The 24,359-nt window shown below is 44.3% G+C and overlaps 1 protein-coding gene across 1 annotated transcript in view; it reads left to right on the plus strand.

Moving 5' to 3' along the window:
• The first annotated feature begins 773 nt into the window (after positions 1–773).
• Positions 774–24,359, plus strand: part of TNFAIP8L3 (TNF alpha induced protein 8 like 3) — a 159,765-nt gene continuing 136,179 nt past the window's right edge. Inside the window, exon 1 of the mRNA XM_063930411.1 lies at positions 774–1,070. Coding sequence (XP_063786481.1) covers positions 1,025–1,070 — 46 coding nt within the window. The 5' untranslated portion in view covers positions 774–1,024. The remainder of the gene's footprint in view (positions 1,071–24,359) is intronic.

A 24,359-nucleotide genomic window follows, 5' to 3' on the forward strand; every position in this document is an offset into this window, starting at 1 on the left:
AATCTTTATTTACCCTGATGTACCACTGGTGAGTCGCTGGGATATCAGAGCCCATCCTGGCACTCAGGGTAGTCTTCAGTATGCCGGCTGTTGGGATCCCGGCGCTCAGTATACCGGTGCCGGAATCCCGACACCCGGCATACCGACACCTTTTCTCCCTCTTGGGAGTCCACGAACCCCCTGGAGGGAGAGTAGATAGCGTGGCATGAGTAGCGTGCCACCGTGCCCACAGCGTGGCAAGCACAGCGAGCCCGCAATGGGCTCATTTGCACTCGCCCAGCTGCCAGTATGCTGGCCGCCGGCATACCATAATACACCCGCCACTCAATGAGAAGTAATGTGACAACAATACTTCATCCCTTGCCCCCTCAGCTGTCCGATTGCTCATGCGCCAATGGTCATTGGCATATGCGCAGGCTGGAGCCATGGGAGGGGGGCAGCACCATGCATTTCGCCTCCGGGCGTCTGGTATGAACTTACGCCTCTGGAGCCTAGGGTCCATATACAGTACATAATATATCTGCATTTTCGAATTTGTATTAGAACAATTATGGCATTTACAATGCCTTTAAAAATACAATAAAAATTCAGGTATTCATTAATGTGATCCTGTATCTTAAAAAAGCATTTCCAATTTCAACGTCAATAAATATGCTGAAATAGGAAGATCTACAGTATGTGTAACTTCTCCCCAGATATAGGCAGCCTGCATAACATGCAGATCACAGCACATACCAGCTATTCCTGACTGAGCCTTCCGCAGGAAGCCAGGAGAGAATCGTTGCTGTTGCCTCCAGGATAAAGACACATTCCTATTGGTGGAGACGCATAGGAGGGGACAATCCAGGCGTTTGGATTGGGCGTCCGGTACTCCCTTGCCCGCATCGTTCGCAAGCTCGGAGATGCTGATCCGCACAGCAGCTCACCCTGAGCCAGAGACGGCGAAGCTCAGCAGTGTCACTAGCCGAGAGGAGGAGGTCCCAGACCTGGGAGTGAGCTGCAGGCACAAGCCGGACCCCCAACCATGGATACGGACTCCGGGGATCTCAGCGAGGGAGAGCTGTCACCAGGTAACTTATACAGAGCATCTGTCCCACTTACTGACCATTTCCCCTAACTGATATGGATGGAACCCTGAATGACACTTTATATCACGATGGGTGGAATTAGGCAGTGCACCTATTCTGCAGGGAGTTCCATATAAACTGCAAGGAAGGGAAAGGGGCTGGTCTGGCTCTGAGAGAGTTGGGGAGCTCCACAAGTGTGATTAAAAGTTTGGTAATGTAATGGTCCTCGTGTCCATCAATAGCAAGATCCCCCCATGATGATCATTCACCACTGCTCATGCTGGCCTCTGTAATAACTCGTACCTGCAGAATCAGCTGCAGTTACTGCATAGCACACCACTCCATTGATAAATGGCACTGTCTTGTTGAAACATTTGCATATGATTGATGGGACTGGGTGCCGAGATGATTATTGGACCTGGTAGTTTGTATAACTGATGATCTTGGGCATATACAGTACAGTATTTTAGAAGTAGCAGATCTATGTCAGGAAAGCCATTGTATGCAGTTCTAGGCTCTTAGCTAATTGTAACACTAGAGACTGTCTGTGCTGTTTGTATTGTCATGTCATATTGTTGCTAAAGTAAACTCTGTTGCTCATTGGGGAAACACACCACAATGTTTTACTCATCAATCCTTTGGCAGCACCTGGAATTGTGGCAGTGCTGATTTGTAACAATCTGTAGTGTTCTCCCTTAAAGTAGCTCGCACACCATACAAAACCCAATTAAATTCAGTGTTGGCACAGTTACCTAGACAAAATACCAGCAATATAAAGCAGCAAGGCTAGAGCGCAGTAAATCAGATAAATTGTGTTTAAAGAACATAACACCATATGTTTCTGTGCTTTTTCTTACCCTTAATTTAATGTAAAACCTTTCCCTGTTACTCTGCCAAAATAAAATACTTTTATGGGGTAATAAAAAAAAAAAAAGTGTGTGGTTATTTTTGGGGACTGTGTGGCCTTGATACGTATTTTAGAATCCAGGTGTGGGCAAAGAATAATGTATCTCTTTACTGTTTAGATCAGTGCTTCCCAACCTCTGTCCTCAAGGCACACTAAATGCTCCAGGTTTTAAGGATAGCCATACTTGAGCACAAGTAACTTAATTAGTACCTCAGTTATTTTGATTTAAGCGTTAGTGGTCAAGCATAGATATCCTAAAAACCTGGACTGTTAGTGTGCCTTGAGAACAGAGGTACACTTTTAGACAGTATGAAGGTATCTTTCTACCAGTCATTTAAAATAAAACAACTATTTTTATCTTACCCCTAGTTATCTTTACAAGAGTCAGAAAGGTATATCCTCCTGGCAGGTGCTGAAACTGAGTAACTGAACAGATCTACAGAAGCTGGGAAAATCTATACATTCTCACTGGGAATGGACAGCAGAGTGGGATGTATCACTGATGAGCAGTGTTTTATACCACAGTCATTAGCACTAATCAGGAATAAGGAGCATCTTGCTTTAATGATATATTTGTGGACACATAATAAACATCGATTTGTTGTTAGGGTTTATTTTATTCCGGAATCGGCCTGGACTACAATAGCAATGTGTCACACATAACATATTATTATACAACAAACATAATTAGTAGTTTATTCACCAGATTTTTGCTGGGAAAATCCGGAAGAATGAGGATCACAATTACCTAAAATGAGATTGTCAGGGGGTTGATTCTTCTGGCATGTCTTTTGCAGTTTTCTACATTATCAATATCTTCATTCCCTGTCTAGACTGTAGAGCACCTCTATCACCTACTATATGTACAGATCTCTGTATGTGGTCGGTCTATAGTATAATGCGGTTGGACATACAATTTGTGTCTTTTAAACAAACCTGCGCAGTTTATCTGTTCTCTACATTTTCACTCTGACAGTTGATAGCAATCTCATATTTAAGGATAAACATTCATATTCTAAACATTAGATAATATCTTTTCACTTAAATATGCATTTATATTCCAGTGTCTGACTTGTCTCTATTAACAGTGTGGGTTCTCCCAATGCTCATCCTTCCAAACATCAAGGCTGATAAGATTAGATTTACACTATAGCAACAGTCAATTTAGGACCTTGACACAAAGATATCATTGACGGCTAGAGATTGTCCTAAATACGTATTCTTCGGATTTTCACAAATTGACCGGGTAGACAAGTTCAGGTTTTAACAAATCAACAGCCCCTTTTCTGTTTGTTGTGTTGATTCGTAATTTAACAGTTAAGTATTTCTAGTGTTAACTAATGAATTCTGATTCCTTCTGCTTTTTATAGATCTATGGCAGCGTGGAGAGAGCGCTAATACTTTTGTTGCCATACAATATATTCCCAGTTGTATAGATAGCTTTGATGATATAGTTTACAGTTCTCAATATTTGTGTTATGACAGGATTGTCGCACAAATGAGAAACTTTTCCAATATGTTCACAGTATTGTTTATGCAAAATGTAATGTATTTATTCATGTTATGCAAATAGTTTTGTGTTATAGAATCAGTTTTTTAATCAGAAGAGTAAGTATGCAATTAGAACTTACATTGCAATCAACTGGGATAAGGACAGGTGTCAGCTTCAGAATTTGTTCCTACATTGACTGTGTGTGTGTGTGTGTGTGTGTGTGTGTGTGTGTGTGTGTGTGTGTGTGTGTGTGTGTGTGATGCAGAACCCCTTATAAAGTTAAAGGTGGTGGGACCACGCCATGTACGGGCATGGTGGTGCCTCTAGAAGGACAAGGCACTTTGTACCCGCTGCTCCCCTTAACAACCCTGAAAATTGCTTTGCACATGACCGCAGATGTATTCATATGCACCTATGTAGACATGCGAGATTCTGGCATTTACATCAACCTGCACCTGGAGAAGTGATAGGGGAGAGGAGGGGCCTTATAACATAGGCCGAGTATAGTAATTGTGTTTACACACAATTGCAAACAGGAGCAGGCTGGGCGACAGATGCATAGCTGCTTGAGATAGAGTGACCATATTATCCCTTTTACCTGGGACGCTCATGGATTACACAGGTTCTGTGGCTGGCTGACTTCAAGCCTACATTTCAGCTGGATTTAATCAGCCACAGAACCTGTGTAATCTATAAGCGTCCCAGGTAAAAGGGATAATATGGTCACTCTACTTGAGATTGATTTGCAGGTGAATGGTGCAGGTGCAGAGATCTGATGACTATGATGAAGATTTGCACCACTAGCCAACCACTTGTGATTGGTTGTTAACTAATGTACCATTGGCGCTGATAGGTTCTCTCTTAGTAGATTGGCCATATAGTATGTTTTATATGAGTATGTTTTACCATTCTTTTTCTTGTACAAATCAAATTATTTATTGTCAAAGTGACAGGCAAAACCAGTGCTAGTGAGAGCCAATCATAAAACATGCTGAAAAACAGAATCACAACTATACACCACCACATAACTGAGCCTAAGGATAACAGGCTCAATTTACTTAATATAATATTTTTTTCTAAATATATCAATAATAAACTTTTCTCCTAGGGGTGCAGTGAAAAAAATGCTGATACTCTAGAGCACTGTGACTCTAAAAAGTCTGGGAACCACTAGCATAAGTGTATGAGACATATGTCTTGTGTAAACCTTGGGTTTATTGTAAATTACACCCAATTTGCAGCTAACTCTGCATTAGGGGAGTTATTTAGGTTTGTCAGCAAACCAAAAAAGCACACTAATGGGCAAAGCCATGTGCACTGCAGGTGGGGCTGATGTAACATGTGCGGAGATATTTCGATTTGGGTGGGTTATATTGTATCTGTGCATAGTAAATATTGTCTGCTTTATTTTTACACTGCACAATTTAGATTTCAGTTTGAACGGGTGGTCTTCAGTTTGCCGGCTGTCGGGATCCCGGCGCACAGTATACCGGTGCCGGGATCCCGACAGCCGGCGTACCAATACTTTTTCTCCCTCTTGGGGGTCTACAACCCCCCTCCCCCCCCCCCCCCCCCCCCAGAGGGAGAATAAATAGCGTGCCCACAGCGTGGCGAGAGCAGCGAGCCCGCAAGGGGCTCATTTGCGCTCGCCACGCTGTTGGTATGCTGGCGGTCGGGCTCCCGGCACCGGCATGCTGGTCGCCGGGAGACCGACCGCCGGCAACACATACTACACCCGTTTGAACACACCCCACCCAAATCTAAATCTCTCTGCACATGTTTTATCAGCCCCACCTGCAGGCAGTGCAACATGGTTATGTCCATTAGTCCCAAGGTCCTTAGTGTCATAATATATAATCCACCATCCTTATACTTCTAAATTCATTCCTTAGTAAGTCAGTGTGATTTCTTGGTGTGGTACCTGCTGTCCAGGAAAAGGACATTCTCCTGTTTCCAACTGTCAGTCTTGGTTTTCTGTAAAACATGGCTCTCCCGACTTCCTGTCTAGAGAAATCAAGCTCTTTCTACAGATCATCTGTCTGTTTCGAAGTTGACACAGGTCTGGGCCTGCAACTTCTAACATTGTAGGATATGCTGCTCCTCACTGGCGTATTTATAATGGGTTCAGTGTATGCGGTGCACACGGGCCCCTGGGGTCATTTTCCTGGTGTTTTGCGCATGCGCAGTAGAAAAATCACTGTGAAAATGGCCGCTGCGCCATTTTCCCATAGATCTGCACATGCACTTTAGGCTCTAGGACAGTGCTAGGGTCCCCTAGGGACCCTAGTGCCCAGAACTCTATAGCGCTGCTGGCTAGAGAGGAAGGGGCCCACACGGGCCTCCTCCTCTCTAGATACGCCCCTGCTGCTCCTACTAAGTGCTCCACTGACCCTCAAATGGGTGCGGTGACACATGAATACATTTTCCACCCATAGCACAGCGATCTCTATGGATATCTGCAGGAACATCCTGGAGACTCACAAATTTTGCGGAAACCCACTAACTCATGTAGAGCAGTTCCCTCGCCTACATTCTACCCTCTTCCTAGTGGAATGGCCGGGACACAGAGGGTTGTGAGGATGAGTCTCTTGATGACTCATATCACTGTGACTCCAACCACCCCCCTCACTAATTGAAACTAGCTCAGTACATTGTACAGCAGTGATGGGGTTATGAAACCACACTTTGCATTGCCCATCCCCTGGCACTCCCACCTTTATTTTATTCAAGAAGTACAGTATCAGTATGTTCAAATGGAAAATTGGAAATTACACTACTTTCTTTTTTTGTCTTATTTTTTAATTGTAAAATGTGTTTTTAGAGCTCTTCTTTCATATAAAAGTGCACTTTTTATGTCTGAGAATAACTATTTAGTGGTTACCAAGGAAAAACATTACAAACAAATGCATTTATTCTGTTGTGCGCATGACAATGGTTCTGTACAGTTCTGTAGTTGTTCATGTACAAAATCACATTTTACCTTGGCAGAGTAATGACAACTGTTAATCATGCAGACAAGTTAGATGTATGATTTTTGGTACAGATCTGCTTATGATGTAAGTGTTAAGCTCTCTCTCTCTGTGTTACATTCTGTGCTACCCTGCATCTGTCCATTCCAAAGTGCACAAGCCATGAATATACCATAAAACTTTTCATAGTAGGGGAGATGTACTATAATGGCACACCGTGCCACTGCATCTCCCCCTGCTTCACCTCTTATTGAGACAAAGCCGGAAGCAATTACGCCGAGATGTATTAACATCTGGGCTACCGGGATGGGGGCTCGAAAACTGCCATTCAGCAATCACTGCCAGAGCAAGGGTCGATGCACTGTGTCTTACATCCTGGCTGGCTCCACTGTAAATGTGCGAGATCTCGCAAACATTGCAGGATTTCATGTGCAGCCCAGACCCCCACAGAAGCCGCCACAGTTGTGTACACATACTGGCAGCGGATGTGTTTGGCACCGATGCTGGAATCCCGACACCACTCAGGAGACCATCACCGGAACACCGACAGCCAATATCCACAATGTAAGTATTGGGGTACGGGTTAGCCACTAGGGGAGGTTAGCCATAGAAACTCCCCCCTCCCCGTGGGGCAACCGTAGCTGCCACCCCTAGAAAGTTAGGGTAGGGAAGTGGGGAGGGTAGAATACTTACCTCATCTGGTGTGTCAGGATGCGACTGTTGATCATGTGACCGCCGGCATGCCGACCGCATGTATTACATACTGATCCCACCGGAAAGTATTCCTGCCGATATGTGAAGAACAATAAGCCACAAATGTAAATGATTGTATATTTGCAGACAGTTTACAGAAAAGTAACTTTATCTACCTTATCTGCTTTCTTACATACCACGTTTAATGTCAGAGTCAAAAAGTGCTAGTTATATCATTTATGGCACTCTTCACCTCTTCTTACATCTCTCCCCTGGTGCTCTCATCTTCTAAATATATATATCTATCTCTATATCTATATCTATCTCTATATCTATATCAGTTTGATTAGAAGGTCGTCGGGAAACCTCTCTGGATCAGACAGTGGGAGCAGCTGCACAGGTGGCATGTCCTGTCTGACGCACTGTGTCCACCTGTGCAGCTGCTCCCACTGTCTGATCCAGAGAGGTTTCCCGACGAGTCACGGCTATACCATAGCCGGCGGCGCGGTGTGTGGTCCCGGGTGACGGCCAGCGGGTTTGCAGTTTGTGCCAGTGGAATTTCTTTGAACCGTGTGGTAACCAGCCCACAGCGTGTGCTATATGGTACGAGTCCTATACAATTTGTCCGTGGACCGGTTACTGTTTTTAAATAATTGAATAAACAGTCTGCACTATGAGCGCCTTTTCCATTATGTTTTATTTATTTATTTATTATATATATATATATATATATATATATATATATATATATATATTATACTGCTCAAATAAATAAATGGAACACTAAAATAACACACCCTAGATCTGAATGAATTAAATATTCTTATTACATACTTTGATCTTTACATAGTTGAATGTGCTGACAACAAAATCACACAAAAAATTATCAATGGAAATCAAATTTATTAACCCATGGGGGTCTGGATTTTGAGTCACACTCAAAATTAAAGTGGAAAAACACACTACAGGCTGATCCAACTTTGATGTAATGTCCTTTAAAACAAGTCAAAATGAGGCTCAGTAGTGTGTGTGGCCTCCACGTGCCTGTATGACCTCCCTACAACCCACACAAGTGGCTCAGGTAGTGCAGCTCATCCAGGATGGCACATCAATGCGAGCTGTGGCAAGAAGGTTTGCTGTGTCTGTCAGCGTAGTGTCCAGAGCATGGAGGCGCTACCAGGAGACAGGCCAGTACATCAGGAGACGTGGAGGAGGCTGTAGGAGGGCAACAACCCAGCAGCAGGACCGCTACCTCCGCCTTTGTGCAAGGAGGAACAGGAGGAGCACTGCCAGAGCCCTGCAAAATGACCTCCAGCAAGCCACAAATGTGCATGTGTCTACTCAAACGATCAGAAACAGACTCCATGAGGGTAGTATGAGGGCCCGACATCCACAGGTGGGGGTTGTGCTTACAGCCCAACACCGTGCAGGATGTTTGGCATTTGCCAGAGAACACCAAGATTGGCAAATTCGCCACTGGCGCCCTGTGCTCTTCACAGATGAAAGCAGGTTTTCACTGAGCACATGTGACAGACGTGACAGAGTCTGGAGAGGCCAAGGAGAACGTTCTGCTGCCTGCAACATCCTCCAGCATGACCAGTTTGGCAGTGGGTCAGTAATGGTGTGGGGTGGCATTTCTTTGGGGGGCCGCACAGCCCTCCATGTGCTCGCCAGAGGTAGCCTGACTGCCATTAGATACCGAGATGAGATCCTCAGACCCCTTGTGAGACCATATGCTGGTGCGGTTGGCCCTGGGTTCCTCCTAATGCAAGACAATGCTAAACCTCATGTGGCTGGAGTGTGTCAGCAGTTCCTGCAAGACGAAGGCATTGATGCTATGGACTGGCCCGCCCGTTCCCCAGACCTGAATCCAATTGAGCACATCTGGGACATCATGTCTCGCTCCATCCACCAATGCCACGTTGCACCACAGACTGTCCAGGAGTTGGCGGATGCTTTAGTCCAGGTCTGGGAGGAGATCCCTCAGGAGACCATCCGCCACCTCATCAAGAGCATGCCCAGGCATTGTAGGGAGGTCATACAGGCACGTGGAGGCCACACACACTACTGAGCCTCATTTTGACTTGTTTTAAGGACATTACATCAAAGTTGGATCAGCCTGTAGTGTGTTTATCCACTTTAATTTTGAGTGTGACTCCAAATCCAGACCTCCATGGGTTAATAAATTTGATTTCCATTGATAATTTTTGTGTGATTTTGTTGTCGGCACATTCAACTATGTAAAAAACAAAGCATGTAATAAGAATATTTCATTCATTTAGATCTAGGATGTGTTATTTTAGTGTTCCCTTTATTTTTTTGAGCAGTGATAGATAGATAGATAGATAGATATATATATATATATATATATACACACACACACACACACACGCACATGCAGATCAAGAAAGGGGAGGGCTCATGTGCAGGCGAGATTTTCCCTGAGAATTCTGTAGTGTGCATGTGCAGAGGTAAGTATTATGAATAAGTGCAGGGTGTGCGATGTGGCCCCCCTGGAACCAAGATTTTGACAGTCGGGATGCCGCTGTTAGTATTTTGACCATCGGCATCCTGTCAGGATCCTGTACCCAACCCAAAATGAGATGTAATCCTTTTATTATTGTATATAAAACATCTACCAATAACAACGGTATAATCCAATAAAAACAGTCTTTACTAAGTTGCAATAATATTGCAGGTGAGGTAGGGTGAGGGCGGTATATTTAAAGTAGCAATTAGTTTAAAGTCAAAACAAACATATCTCATTGGAATCGCGCTGGCTCCTGCAAATTGTGGGCTATTACATTTGCCCAATTTACTTATTACGTTTGCATCCCCCCCCCCCCCCCCCCTAAAATTCAGCTTCACCATCTTCACAGTGATAGTTTGGTTCTCCCTCTACAGTCCATCGTACTAACTTATACTGTTTTATTTTTGTAAGTCACTTATTTGACTAGCTACTTGTTATGTACAGTTGATATATTGATGCTGGTTACATAAACTATGGAATTTTATTTGTTATTAATATTGGTCAAATGAAAGATTTGTTTGGAATACCTAATGATTTTATTTCATTATCATTTCCTCATCCAGAAAGTAAATAAGATGCTGACTTGACAGCCTCACGGTAGCATCGCCGTTATGATAACAAGTTATTAAAATGTTTTTCATACATAGACTGAATTTTGACAGCGCGCCTCACAAATACACAGATTCAATTTGATGGTTTTATGTGGAGAAAGTCATGTACTTCATGAATGTTGCATGGGCGATGACCTTGTTAAGCAAACATACTCTATTAATATAATACATTTACTGGTTTATAATACTAAATTGTTCAGTTTATTTCTGTCATTGCCTGTCTGGCTCAGATTAAGGAAAATTCTGTTCATTTGCAGTTGGTAATAGGGCAATTTGGCAATGTACGAGCGTATTTTTTTTTGTGATGAATCAGGAGATGATGTCAGGTTAATATTCAATGGAGGCTTTATGGTACTCCCAATCGTTTTACTAATTTTGTGCAGAGTATGGTCCAAAAACAAACTCCTCTGATCACCTCCAGCCAAGATTTTGAAATGGAATAGCAAACGATAGAACTTGCATCCATACTCAATTACATATGCCAAGTATATTCCATCATTTTCTGCAGTAAACAATTTTAGGCAGGCTGGCTCTTATCAATCAGCAATACATTATGGCTCCTGCCAGATAGTATTTCAAGTGTTCAGATGGCTTGTGGTATAAACCTGCTAAAGGCAATGAGCTGAAATCATATTTTCATTGCTATTTTTTAGATGTATGTACATTGCTACATTTCAGAAGATACTTCCTGATATAGTGGTCATCTCTCTGACTCGCTGGAGAGTCTAGAAAGCAATACACGCACCCCTCCAGGGGCAAACGCAGAATTGGAGGAGGTTAATGGTTGATATTGGTGCGAGTGTGGCCAGCTCATGGGGAGGGCATAATCAGCACAAAGTGCTGTGCCAGTCATTAAATGATGAGAGTAGGGCCAGCCCACCGGTAGGATATAATCAGTAGAAGAAGGTACTGAGCTGTCTACGCACACATTCTCCCACCTGATGGCCAAACATTCTCCCACCTGATGGCCAAATGCCTATGTGTTATCTTGCTGGCAGCTGCTCCCTGGTCTCTCTGCTCCTGTGCACTGATTGGGCGCTCAGATCCACACACAGCAGAGTTGGCAAGAGAAGCTGCTGCCACTGTGAATGTGCACAGTGGCATCACAAGGGGGTGTGGCCGCACCTGGGTTTTACTATTCAGGGAGGTGACATCAAAATGCCGGCTCCTCTGCAGTGACAGGAGCCGAGTTCTGTAGTGTGACATTATCCTGCAGCAACCGCCTCCTGTCACTGAAAAGGAACCAGTAGTGCAGACAATAGGCTCTGAGGGCAGTCCAGCATTTCCAGTGGGCATGCCACCAGAGTGAAGTAAATGGTGACTTCCCGTGGGACCATATCCTCCATAGGGATTATGTCAGTGGGGGACATCCCATGACACCACGCCCCTTACAGTGAGGCCATACCCATTTCTGGATGTGCCATGAAGGTGTACAACAGAGGTTAAATTGGCCACACCAGTGTGTATATTTACTAAAAGTCGATTTTTGGTAATTTTTTTTTTTTTTTTTTCTTTATTGATTTTGTGTTTCAGGGTGACTGTAGTCTCAGTAAAATCATATTATATACCACTGCAATTGTGGTCAGGATTTGAGCAGCTGAGTGAGAGTTGGGGATTTTCAGGCAACTAGCTTACGTCCTTCAGCGCCACATGCATAGATGTTTCACAATCCCCCGGAAATATTTTTTAAATTTTCTTCAAAAATTGGCAAATATGTACATTGCAATGATTTTGTTGTTTTAATAACTACTCTTTAAAGCAAAAATCCCCAGTTCATAGAATAGTAAGGAGCTTAAGTAGTACATATAAGCTTCTCTAATTTGTGGGCGAGGATGGACTTGTAGCAAAGGAAATGTAGCAATAAAATAGTGGGTGTTCAGTGGTTCCTACTTCTGTGGACATATTGGAGAGGCATCTGCACTAGTTCTCTATTGTCCTTACTACAGGGGTTCTGGGTATATTTACTACACCAATGCAAAATTCTCCTGGAAAAGACATTATGAGAACATGTGGATTTTTTTCCCAGTAAGCTAGTATGTCCCAAAGATTGCCATTACAGTTTCAGGTTGCTCAGCTTATCAGCCCGTACAATAGTTCACAATCTTCCACAGACCTAAATTTATCTCCCTACAGATCTATGGTAGTATGCACTTTAGTCCAATAATCAACATACCATGGAATTAATGCATCTGAATTAACCAAATGAGCATCCCAAGACCTAAAAGAGGGCACAAAGTGGTGGAACGACATCTTGAATGGCTGCCATTGCTCAGATTCCATTCATTTTGTTCCAGTGTACCAATAGGCATAGTGTTCTTGGTTGCATCACACCTTGATGTTAGTAGGTGGATTCTCGTAAAGGTGAAAAAGTCACTTGACTTGTATAGTGTGTTGGCTATAAAATCAGTTTGGAAGTTACATTCCATAGAGCAGTGGTTCCCAAACTTTTTTGAATCACTGCACCCTAAGGTATCAGAATTTGAGAAATTTAGAAAGAAGTACTAAATTAAGTAAATTGTGTTTATATGTCATTCTTAAGTTTGGTTGTGTGGTGAGGGACAGGATTTGCTTCTGTTTGTTCACATATTTTATGATAGGCAAAACCAGTGCTGGTGGCTGACAATTATAGTGACCATAAATAATTTGATTTGGTCCTGGACAACCTATCCAAAGCACCCCTGCAAGTGTCCTGAGACACCCCCAGGGTGCCACGGCACACAGTTTGAGAATCACTGCCATAGGGGATTATGGGGGATTCAGTACTTACAAGGCTAATGTTGGTTGCAGTAATATGTATGGCAAGTTCTCAATACAGCTAAAACCTTCAAGAAAATATATCTGTATGCTCACAGCCTGCCAAGTGTAAACTAAAGCTAAGTTTGTAAAATGACTGCATACTTGGCATTCTGCTAGTGAACAGTGAGGATAAAGCCCCTGAGTATTTCTTATACATAAACTAATAATAATTTTTATTAGGTCATACCTTAGGTTAGGAAAGTGCAAGCTTCTCTTCTTTCTCTGTGACTTACAGTTGATGGCAGAGCTCTAAATGATTGAGAGTGCAGTAGTAGCATACCCTCCAACTGTACCTTTTGGCAGGTACAGTACTTGTATTTTTTTTTTTTTTTTTACCGATTTTTGGCTGTCCAAACTTCCATTGAAAGTATAGGAAAAGGGGCATGGTCAGGCACCTTTTTTCCATGGCCACGCCCCTTTTCAAATTTGTACCGATTTTTATGTGTAAAATGTCGGAGGGTATGTAGTAGGGCTACTAAGATCTGAAAAACCAATGCCAGTTATGGCCATATGCACCTTCTTTTTTAAGTCTAGGACAGGAAGGTCCAGGTAGGAGTAATGGGGGCTGTAACAGCAACTTGCATTATTGCAGACCCCTCCCCCTTTCTTCACAGCATAATGATGCAATTTGCCGTATTATGTTGTGTGGCCACAATTATGCGATTTGCATTGAGTCTTTCAACCATACTCCCTTCACTAGAGAAGTGGGCGGTATCTGGGACATTTGTCTAATCATTCGATGTACCCTGTTCATTCTGAGAGAGAAGCCAAATATGTTTATAATGGAAGATTTACCAAATATCTCTGGTCTATGAACTAACAATACTGTTGAATTCATTGCCAGTTGTGCAGATGTGTTGCTTTCAGCTGTGTCCTAAGCTGTTATGTGTGAATTTGGCTTAATACAGCCTTTGCTGATGCTGTTTGAGTGCCCTGGTTCTCTCTCTCCTTTGTTTGTTTTTGGATGGGATCCATGTTGAAGGACCCAGGTTCCAGAGTGTGCTGTTATAAGACGACGTAAGCGTTTGATGTCATCAGTGAGGGCCGCACAGAGAGTACATGTTAGTTTGTTGTCTCATGACCGTTAACACTGTTGACTAAACCTTGAGCAGTTCAAATTGCAATATAGCTACAGTATTGGATGAAAATATAAACAGGGAAACTGATTGTCCCTGGAGAAATATTTTTTTTTTTCATTGAATTTCATTAATGTAATTCTGTGATTCTTTTAAATAGTCTGCTTTGCACGGAGAAGGTATTACCAGAGAAACCCAACCAATCGTATCTCCAATGCAATCACTACACTTCTGCTTCGGGTGCCCGGCCCGCTACTATGCGCGCGCAGTCTACTGACCATGCATGCATGAGTGGAGAGTGCGGATGAGGGATTCTACAGACTCTTCTCCTGTAGCCAGGGGTATATCTATGGGTCTGAGCGCCCCATGCAAAGTAAGGAACTGGCGCCCCCCACCTCCCCCACCCAGAGACACAGGGGGAGGGAGTTATAGGTAGGCTGAGGTCAGGGACACTGAGGGAGAATTACAGGGAGGGTGCAGGTACAGTGGCAGACGCAGGATTTCTAGAGGGGGGTTTCCAAATGCAGAACGTTGGAGCAATTGTGGGAGTCTGGGGGAGCGGTAGAAGAACCTAGTAAAGACCCTGGACATTAATGTATACTGTGTGGAATACAGTGTTAATATTTAACACTATAGATGGTCTATAGTATAGGCTGTATCACACATTTAAATAATATAAATAAGTAATCAGGAAAAAGATTAAACATACCATAATAAATAAATAAATACACAAACCTAATAGAACCAGTCCTGCACTTTTTAAGCACACATTCTCCCACCTCATGGTAAGGCTCCTGTCTTTTTCTTCCTGGTAGCTACTCTCTTGTCCAGTGTACTGACTGAGGATTCACACAGCAAACTTGGTAGAAGAAGATGCTCCCACTGGGCATGTGCAGCAGCTCTGCTTTGTCCCTTAAACTGCATTATGTGGTGGTAGCTCTAGTTATCGTATTATATTATATCATATCGTGATAGGGACAATGAGGTGGAGGGCTTACAGGGAGGCTGAGGTCAGGGACACTGAGGGGCAATTACAGGGAGGGTGTGGGCAGGAACACTGAGGGGGAATTACAGGAGTGTGCGGGTAGAGACATTGAGGGGAAATTACAGGGAGGGTATGGGCAGGGACACTGAGGTTGAATTACAGGAGGGTGTGGGCAGGGACACTGAGGGGGGAGTCACAGGGAGGCTGAGGTCAGGGACACTGAGGGGGAATTACAGGGAGGATTTGGGTAGTGAAAATGAGAGGGAGGGGCTACTGAGATGGAATTACAGGAGTGTGCAGGCAGAGACACTGAGGGTGGAGTCACAGGGAGGCTGAGGTTAGGAACACTGAGGGAGAATTACAGGGAGGGGTGTGGGCAGGGACACTGAGGGGTAATTACGGTTAGGGTGTGGGTAGGGACACTGAGAGGGAATTACGGTTAGGGTGTGGGCAGGGACACTGAGGGGGGGAGTCACAGGGAGGCTGAGGTTAGGAACACTGAGGGAGAATTACAGGAAGGGGTGTGGGCAGGGACACTGAGGGGTAATTACTGTTAGGGTGTGGGTAGGGACACTGAGAGGGAATTACGGGGTGGGTGTGGGCAGGGACACTGAGGGGGAATTACGGTTAGGGTGCGGGTAGGGACACTGAGAGGGAATTACGGGGAGGGTGCGGGAAGGGACAATGAGAGGGAATTACAGGAGTGTGCGGGCAGGGACCCTGAGGGGGGGAGTCACAGGGAGGCTGAGGTTAGGAACACTGAGGGAGAATTACAGGGAGGGGTGTGGGCAGGGACACTGAGGGGTAATTACAGTTAGGGTGTGGGTAGGGACACTGAGAGGGAATTACGGGGTGGGTGTGGGCAGGGACACTGAGGGAGAATTACGGTTAGGGTGCGGGTAGGGACACTGAGAGGGAATTACGGGGAGGGTGCGGGAAGGGACAATGAGAGGGAATTACAGGAGTGTGCGGGCAGGGACCCTGAGGGGGGGAGTCACAGGGAGGCTGAGGTTAGGAACACTGAGGGAGAATTACAGGGAGGGATGCAGACAGAGACACTGAGGGGGAATTACAGTTAGGGTGCGGGTAGGGACACTGAGAGGGAATTACAGGGAGGGTGCGGGCAGGGATACTGAGGGGGAATTATGGGAAGAGTGTGGGCAGGGACACTTTGAGGGAATTACAGGAGTGTATGGGCAGAGTAATTGAGGCAGCAGTTACAGGGATGGTGCGGGCAGGGACACTGAGGGGGAATTAAAAGGAGGGTGCAGACAGGGACACCGAGGGGATATAGGCACACATACATACTGTACAGTTAAAAACCCCTCTCTAGTTGTGGTGGCACTACATGTCCCAGCAAATCCAGTTGACAAGGTATGCTGGGACTTGTAGTCTCAACACAGCTGGACAGGCAGTCACTGGTCTAGATACCTCTCCATACAGAGCTCTTTGTAACCTGTGATCCAGACTACCAGGGTAGACCATGTAGTGCAGCTACGGTACCGCAGAAAATGTACAAGTATGCTCATGCTGCATTGCTGACTGGTGCTGATTGTAGTGGCTGCTGTTTGCTGACAGACCACGTAGTACCAATGAGAAGAGGAGTGGATGAGGAAGAGGAGGTGCCTCGCCCCTCCCCATACCTGGAAGTGACCCGCTCCCTGGCTATATTCACCATAATTGTGACCGTAGTCACAGAGAGTGTCAGAGTGCAATACGCTTCTGAGAGTCCGGCAGTGGATGAGCACTGCTAAGGGATGTACTCAGTGAGAACTACTCTGTCATTCTACCCCCTGGCACGGGTGGCACTGCCGGGCGGCGCCCCTCCCTTGGCCGGCGCCCCTGGCAAGTGCCATCCTGGCCAATAGTTAGATACACCCCTGCCTGTAGCCCATAGTTTTCAACGGTTAACACTACCTGGAGGTGGCATCAGCTACCGGCGTAATAATGCACATTCAACTATGCATTTGATTGCAATCAAGTAGCGTGGTTTTCAACATGAAGCTCTGTAAAAGTAGGATTTCTGCACTTCCCTAACCAAGAAACAAAATGAGCAAATTACTTTAAAAAAAAATTAGCATTAGCACTATCACATTCATTGCACATATTAATTGTGGTGAGAGCAGAGTGTCAGGCTGATTGAGAGTAAATCAAACCTCTCAACTTAATTTGTAGACCTTAAAATGGGCAAAGATTCAACCAAAAGTTTTTTTGTTTTTGTTTTTTTTGGGTAGAGAGGGGTGGGGATTGTATGGAAAAGGGACAGGTTTATTTTGTCCTGCTTTCACATGTCTCAATATTGGAAAGTATGAGTGCAGGTTAAGGTCACTTGACTTCACTTCTCTCCAGAACAAGTTGTATTGAGTGCATGTGCAAAATGGGGAGATGTATTAAGCCTTAGGAGTATATTTATTAAAGTGAAGATTTTTAGAAGTGGAGATGTTGCCCATAGAAACCAATCTACTTATCATTTATCCAATTCCTTCTAGAAGATAATATATTCTGATTGGTTGCTATGAGCAACATCTCCACTTCCACCTCTCTCTCTCTCTCTCTCTCTCTCTCGCCTAATGACGTGAATAGTTTAGCCCCACCCCCATCACTGGCTATATGCATCTCCTCCCTGGCTTCTCCCGGAAACTAGAAGATAAAAGTAGGCAAGTATGCATTTGTCTAGTACAGTCTATAAAATAATAGGTAGAATCTGATTGATTGCTATCCAAAACGTCTCTATTTGTCTTCTTTAGAAGGTTTAATGCATCCCCCCCATTGTAACTGCTGTTTTGACAGGTGATTGGCTTCATCAAGAGAGAGATGTATTAAAGCTTGGCGAGAGATACAGTGAAGAGAGATTCTGGGGCTAATTCAGGTTGGATCGCAGTGTGCCATCCAACTGGAATTTTTGCTGAAAAGATGCAGACGCATGCGTAGCGCCCGTACAGTGCATGAGGGGGATCCACAGAAAATGCGATCGCCTCTGCCTGTCACTCAGGCGGAGGCGGTTGCGGGGCGTTTCCAGGGAGGAGACGGAGCATTGCGGGGGCAACCCGAACAGTGGGTGGTGCGGCGCGAACAGGGGCGTGGTTGCGGCGGTTGCGTGATGTCACACGCAGCTGCCATGACAGGTGAGATGGCGCCGGGACTCCTGCGGCCGCAGCTAAGCTGCGCCAGCAGGAGTCGTCTTTAGTTTCTGCTGACAAGCAGAAATTGAGAAGCGATCGCAATTTCTGCTTGTCGATGGGGGGGGGGGGGGGGGGGGGGGCGGCACCAGTCAGCATGCTGGGCGGCCCCAGCATGCAACCAAAAGGACAGCAAATTCTGCTGATTAGCATCATTTGCTATCCTTACTGAATTAGCCCCAAAGTACTAACCAGACTGTGTTTGAAAAATGACAGCAGCTGACTGATAGTACTTTATCTCTCTCCACTCTAGCTTTGATAAATCCCCTTCCCTCCTCACCCCATATTATTAAAGTGCCTTTGCCCATGATAGCTGTTGCTTGGTATTGCTGGGTCAATTTAATAAGGGCCTGCCTATCTAACAGCTGACCCAACACAAAAATACGGGGTCACTTATGTACAGGGGGGCGAGGGAGCGAAGCAGTAAGAGTACTCTTGGTGCTGGCACTACTATGTTACCAGACAGCCGAGAATCACTGCCTCAGTGATATTGTAATAGTAGATTGGATGAAAAAATAGCTTCTGTCGCTGCAACAAAAGATAATAGAAAATCTTTCTGACTGGCCAGCCTTAGTAAATAGGCCTGCCTATTTGAACAGACTTTGTAACACAAGCCTGTAAAAGTGAGAAGGCATCAGACATGAAGGCTTATTTAACAATTAATATTTGTAGGATTTTCCCGAATACACCCATTTTCAGGGAGTACCTATGGAATACTAAGTAATCCCTGAATATATCTATGGGGTTCCCACGTGACGTTTTCAATCACAAAAGAAATTCCCATAGAAACTTATGGGGGCTGAATTTGCCATCAGCTACCGGCGTAAGATATGGAATGAAGAGCTCTGGAATTTTTTACTTTTGGTTGAATCTTTGCCCATTTTAAGGTCTGCAAATTAAGTTGAGAGGTTTGATTTACTCTCAATCAGCCTGACACTCTGCTCTCACCACAATTAATATGTGCATTGAATGTGATAGTGCTAATACTAATTTTTTTTTTAAAGTAATTTGCTCATTTTGTTTCTTGGTTAGGGAAGTGCAGAAATCCAACTTTTATAGAGCTTCATGTTGAAAACCACGCTACTTGATTGCAATCAAGTGCATAGTTGAATGTGCATTGGGGGTAATTCCAAGTTGATCGCAGCAGGAATTTAGTTAGCAATTGGGCAAAACCATGTGCACTGCAGGGGAGGCAGATTTAACATGTGCAGAGAGAGTTAGATTTGGGTGGGTTATTTTATTTCTGTGCAGGGTAAATACTGCCGGCTTTATTTTTACCCAATAATGTCTAAAAATAATTAAACAATAGAGAGAGCGCATAAATAGTATATACCAATTTATTATTGCAGAGGTTCTCAAACTCGGTCCTCAGGACCCCACACAGTGCATGTTTTGCAGGTCTCCTCACAGAATCGCAAGTGAAATAATTAGCTCCACCTGTGGACCTTTTAAAATGTGTCAGTGAGTAATTAATACACCTGTGCACCTGCTGGGTTACCTGCAAAACATGCACTGTGTGGGGTCCCGAGGACCGAGTTTGAGAACCTCTGTATTATTGGATAAAACACTTTAAATGCAATATGCTAATCATTTAAAAATGAATGAATGAAACCGCACAAAAGGAAACCACTGAACTGACAATGATATATACTTGTATTCCCAAATGATTGTGGGAAAAAAAGGCAAACGTTCTCAATGCAACTGAGGAAAGAGAATGTTCAATGTCCCACCAAGCAGGTGATAGCTAATGAGCAGAACAAAAGAACCATAGCAGGTCCACTTGATCCTCTTAAAAGATTTGTAGCATTTGTTGAAATGAAGTATGAATTAAACTGATGGTTCTATTGTTCTGCTCATTAGCTATCACCTGCTTGGTGGGACATTGAACATTCTCTTTCCTCAGTTGCATTGAGAACGTTTGCCTTTTTTTCCCACAATCATTTGGGAATACAAGTATATATCATTGTCAGTTCAGTGGTTTCCTTTTGTGCGGTTTCATTCATTCATTCATTCATTTTTAAATGATTAGCATATTGCATTTTAAGTGTTTTATCCAATAATAAATTGGTATATACTATTTATGCGCTCTCTCTATTGTTTAATTATTTTTAGACATTATTGGTTTTGAGTGTTAGGTGTTCAGAGCACCTCCTGAGAGCAGCTACTGTGTATCTACAGGTTTATGTGTATTTGTATTTTTTACAATATTATTGCTTAATTGGGAGCGCTTGATATATTCCTCTTTAGTGAAGATTCTTTTATTGCTTTATTTTTACACTGCAAATTAGATTGCAGATTGAACACACCCCACCCAAATCTAACTCTCTCTGCACATGTTAAATCTGCCTCCCCTGCAGTGCACATGGTTTTGCCCAATTGCTAACTAAATTCCTGCTGCGATCAACTTGGAATTACCCCCATTATTTGTAAACTGGGAATGTGTACCAGTTATCTAATACAGATTTAGCATGATATCCCAGCGGTCAGGAGACCGACGCCGGAATACCAGTGGAGAGCGCAGCGTGGTCCCTCGTGGCCCGTTGGTGATCTTCAGTCAACACAGGGTTCTATTTCCCCTCGGGTGCTGGTCCACACCACCACGCGAGGGGGAATAGAACCCTGTGGGGTTTCTGCCCGGTGTTCGGGATTTCGATCGCCGGTATTTCACTGGGTGTCGGGATTCCAGCATTGGTATCCTGACAGCTGGGATCCAAACGGCCGGCGAATTGAATGCCTCCCATCTAATACAGTACATGTCTTTTACACTGCCTATTTTTTATTATATAGGGACAGGGCTGCCATCAGAAATTGTGGGGCCCCGTACTGACAAAATAGACAGGGCCACTCCCCCCGAAAAAAAAGATTCTGCCTCACAGCTCCACCCCTATGTGATGTCATACATTGTGATTTTACATATAGGTGGATCATTGCGGACCTACAGGAATGGTTCATAGAGAACTGATGCACAGGGAAGACTTGTTTTTAAGAAGTAATTCCTGTGCATCAGCCCACTGGGTTTTTTTTACAGTCTGGTGCAGCTCTCCAGGTATTAGTGGTAGGACCAAGTGGTGGCCCCCCCAGTTTGTATGGGCCTGGGACACCAGTCCCCACAGTGCCCCTCTAATGGCTGCCCTGTGTAGGGATGTTTATGCACATATTACTGTAATACGGTCACTGTTCTGAGTTCTACACTTGTTACTATTATTAGATGGTAGATGGTTAGATTTAAACTTATAACAAATGATTCTAGCATTCAAAGTAATTATTGTAGTTGTATCTGAAAATACATAACAATGAAAGGAAACAGCATGCAATATTAATGTTATTTTGCAATAGAATCATTTTCAGGCTATATATGTGTGAAACTGATGTAAAGATGCATCTGCGAATTTAAAAATATCCATGTGAATGAATTGAATTGGGGAAACAATGTTACACAGTGGTTAGCATTGAGTTCAGGGCACTATTTGTGTGCGTGATGCGAGACCACAACCCAAAGTTGACAATGTCAATGTCTCTGTTACCAAGTGGCGTAAGTTCGTCCCAGGTGCCTGGAGGCAAGATAAATTTTGGTGACACCCCTCAGAAAGATAGAGATATAGACAGACACAGACACACACACACACACACACACACACACACACACACACACACACACACACACACACACAGTAACATGCAGCCTATGCCTGAAACCCAGCAACACCCAGCCTGTGACCCGCCCACCCCCCACCAACCCCACACAGTAACACCCACCCTGTGCTTTGGGGTCTTGGTGTCTGTGATGGGAGCCGTCAGGGTGTCTTCAGTGGGCAGGGTCTGAGGAGGGACAGGCAGCAGCAGAACACACAGAGGAGACTTAGGAGCCAGAAACCACCGGCAGAAACCTCCATCCTCCCTGCACGCCAGCAGCAGGGGATTGTAGTACTTGCCGTGGAAAGGGGGTGGATGTGCTCAGAAGAGTGAGACAGCTTGCACCACTAAGGTATGTCAGTGGCTCTATCTCTCCATCGCTACAAATACTTGCTGGTACGCCAATCCCCAACATCCCTGAGGCGTGGTGCCCCCTTCAGGGCAGAAGCTCGGCGGCAGCTGACTCCATTGCTTCCCTGAGTTATGCCTCTGCTGTTACCTATCGTGTACAATTTACATATTGTATAGTATTTTACCAAATAATAATAGAAAGGTCATACTTGCCTACTTTTGAAAAAGCATTTTAGAGAGACTGAAAGTAACACCTATCAGGCTGACGAATACTACATCTGAGAGACGTGTCATAAAAATTACTTACATCCAAATGTAAATGAGCCCTAAAGTCAGTCAGATCCAATTGTTGAAGAAAAGACACTGATATTTTGCAGAATTTGCTTGTGTATTGTGTTTTACAAGATGATCCATATACTATAAGTGACCACAAGAAGCCTTATTTATATGCATGCAGCCAAGGGGATCAATGTGCCTTATACCTAATACAGGGAAATGATAATGATGATCCCATTTGAATGTATGTATCTGTGTATCCCCCCCCCCCACCAAGAATGTAATAGCTACATAATTAAGGTAAGGTGCAATCAGGGAGATTGCTGGACTATTCAGGGAGTCAGGGAGATTGCTACTATTTCAGGGAGTCTCCTGCACAATGCTGGAGGGTAGGCAACTATGCTATCACATCATAATACATTCAGTTGGAGGCAGCTGGACAGTACCACTGCTACTGCATAATGAAATCAGCTGCAGGCTGCTAGAAAGTACCTCTGTGATATCACAAAGCATTCAGCAGCAGACACATATACATTACCTAGGTGACATCACAATGCCTTCAGCTGTGGGCAGCTTATAATTACCTCTGTGACAGCACAATGCATTCAGCTGCAGGCATATTGACAGTACAGTACTTCTGTGACATCACATTCATTCAACTGCAGGCAGCTAGACAGTACCTACAGTATGTGATATAACAGTGCCTTCAGCTGTGGGCAGCTACACAGTGCCTTCAGCTGTGGGCAGCTACCCAGTGCCTCTGTGACATCACAATGCTTTCAGCTCAGGGAGCTGAACAGTGCATCTGTGAGATTACAATGCATTCAGCTGCAGGCAACTGTAGATACCTCTGTGACATCACAATGCATGCAGCTGCTGGCAGCTAGACACAACCTCTGTGACATCACAATGCATTCATACACTGGCAGCTAGAGAGTACCTATGTGACATCACAATGCATTCAGCTGCAGGCAGCTAGACAGTACATCTGTAATATCATCATAATGCATTCAGCTACAGGCATCTTGACAGTACCTCTGTGACATCACAATGCATTCAGCTATAGGCAGCTAGTACTTCTGTAACATATACTTGTCTACTTTTAAGCTAGACAAATTCTTCTGTGACATCACAATACATTTAGCTGCAGGCAGCCAGACAGTGCCTCTGTGACATCAAAATACATTCAGCTGTAGGCAGCTATTTAGTACCTCTGACATCACATTTCATTCAGCTTCTGGCAGCTAGACAGTACCTCTGTGACATTTGGCAGCTAGACAGTACCTATGTGACATCACAATGCATTCAGCTGCTGGCAGCTATACAGTACCTCTGTGACATCACAATGCATTCAGCTGCATGCAGCTAGACCGTACCTCTGTGACATCACAAGGTATTCAGCTGCAGGCAGCTAGAAAGTGCCTCTGTGACATCAATAGTACATTTCTGACATCACAATGCATTCAGCTGCAGATAGCTAGACAATGGTTCTGTGATATTACAAAGCATTTTAGCTGCGTCAGCTAGAGAGTACATCTGTGACATCACCATGCATTCTTGCTGCAGGCAGTTAGACAGTACATCTATGACATCACAATACATTCAGCTGCAGGCAGCTACACAGTACCTCTGTGACATCACAGTGCTTTCAGCTGCAGGCAGCTTGACAGCACCTATGTGACATCACAATGCATTCATACACAGACAGCTAGACAGTACCTCTGTGACATCACAGTGCATTCATACACAGACAGCTAGACAGTACCTCTGTGACATCACAGTGCATTCATACAC

This window comes from Pseudophryne corroboree, chromosome 6 (assembly GCF_028390025.1).
Source record: "Pseudophryne corroboree isolate aPseCor3 chromosome 6, aPseCor3.hap2, whole genome shotgun sequence".
NCBI classification, from domain to species: Eukaryota; Metazoa; Chordata; class Amphibia; order Anura; family Myobatrachidae; genus Pseudophryne; species Pseudophryne corroboree.